Source organism: Palaemon carinicauda, chromosome 23, assembly GCF_036898095.1.
Source record: "Palaemon carinicauda isolate YSFRI2023 chromosome 23, ASM3689809v2, whole genome shotgun sequence".
Classification (NCBI taxonomy): Eukaryota; Metazoa; Arthropoda; class Malacostraca; order Decapoda; family Palaemonidae; genus Palaemon; species Palaemon carinicauda.
Window position 1 is genome coordinate 14,246,631 of NC_090747.1, and position 1,947 is coordinate 14,248,577.

At 36.1% G+C, this 1,947-nt stretch overlaps 1 protein-coding gene across 1 annotated transcript in view; it reads right to left on the reverse strand.

Moving 5' to 3' along the window:
- Positions 1 to 1,438: 1,438 nt before the first annotated feature.
- Positions 1,439 to 1,947, reverse strand: part of LOC137617434 (uncharacterized) — a 1,230-nt gene continuing 721 nt past the window's right edge. The window contains exon 1 of the mRNA XM_068347459.1: positions 1,439 to 1,947. This exon is cut by the window's right edge and continues 721 nt beyond it. Coding sequence (XP_068203560.1) covers positions 1,439 to 1,947 — 509 coding nt within the window.

The following is a 1,947-nucleotide window of genomic DNA, read 5'->3' on the forward strand; positions in this document are numbered from 1 at the left end:
CCAACTTCTTCCAAATTATTTTTGAAATTAGAAAAAGAAAATGCAATGGAAAAATAATATGTTTAAAGCTGAAGTATATCTATGTCTATGTCTGACGGTTTATCAAGTATCCCTGCTTTCGCTGTTAAGCGTTCAGGCGGGATTTCCAAATCACTTATATTACAGTTAAAAATTTAAAAGTCTATGTAATGTAAGGAGGGTTAATTGCATTTGTCTCAATGTTATAGCTGAGTGAAAATAAATGGGTTTTCAATAGCTTTTTGAACTGAAAGATATTTTCAGCGCACTTAACTGATGCCGGAAGTTGATTATACAATCTAGGAGCGCAGTGCTTAAAAATTCTCGTACCAAGAGTGTTCGTTGCACGAGGCTCATCTAGTCTGTAATCATCACAGGAAAGGCGTGTATGAACACCAGGCCCTACTACGTATCTTTTCAGGCAACCTTTAAGATACAATGGCTCTCCCGTGTTAATAGCTTAATATGTTAAGACGCAAAGTTTAAAAATAATCCTTGCTGTGACTGGTAACCAGTGTAATTTAATTAAGGTTGGAGTAATATGTTCTCGCGGGGATATACCAACAATTAGTCTAGCAGCTCTATTCAAAATCATTTGAAGTTTCTTAAGACGATAATTAGGTAAATTGTAATACAACGAGTTACAATAGTCTACTCTACTAACTACCAAACTATTAATTAGCAGCTTAGTGGCATCTTCATTAAGATATTTTCTAATGGATGAGATATTCCTCAGATGATAATTTGCGGTCCTAACCACATTGTTAATATGTTCATCAAATGTCAAAGAACCATCAACTACTACCCCGAGACCTCTGACTTTATCAGCTAATAAAATATTTCCCTTATTGATGGGGATGCTATTAACGTTATCAAACCTTCTTAAGCTATATTTAGTGCCAATTAGAATACATTCAGTTTTATTTTCATTTAGTTTCAGCTTTTTCTTTTGCATCCACTTCGAAACATCTGCCATAAGTCTATCAATAACAGCTTGATCTTCAATAATGTCATCCACTATTAAATAGAACTGGGTGTCATCAGCAAAAAATTTACATTGAACGCCATGTATTTTGAATATCCAAGACAACTCGATTGTATAAATACTAAAAAGAACCGGGCCAAGTACGCTTCCTTGTGGAACACCCGTGGTGAGCTTTCTACTATCAGAATATCTATCTTTAACCTTCACCTTGAAAGATCTATTCGATAAATAGTTATTAAACCATTTAAGAGCATCCCCATCGATCCCAATAGCAGTCATATCCTCTATCAACACGTCATGAACCACTGTATCGAAAGCAGCTCTTAGATCTAGGAGAATGAGCAAGCTGCATTTACTGTCATCAGAGAAACCTAACAAATTATTTATTATGGCACAAAGAGTTGTTTCAGTAGAATGGAATTTCCGATAAGCCGACTAATCTTCAGGAATAGCTCCAATTACTTTTAAGTGCTGACTGAGTTGATATAAAACGGAAGTCTCGATCATTTTTGACAAAAAAGACAAGTTAGAAATGGGTCTGTAAGATTTCAATTCTTGATGATCAAGGGATCCTTTAAGAGATGGTTTAATGATAGCAACTTTTTCGGAGGACGGGACTAAGCTCTTAGTAATACTCAAGTTGACTATTCGAAGCTGCAACTGCAATAACCTATCTATGTTCGGGGCGTCGATCACCTCATTTATTGGAAAAGGATCGTTACTGCTATAAGAGCAGCCAGAACTAATGAACATAGTTTTGTAAGCATCGAGTGAAATTGGCCTAAACTGCAAGAACTTAGAGAAAGGAAAATCAGGAAAGTAAGGATAGGGGCAAGAAACATCAGTTGTGAAGTTACAAAGTAAACAGGCAACCTTTGACTCAAAGAATTCAGCAAATTCATTTGCCAATTCAAGCTCAGACCTCCCGTCTGGGAAAACATGCC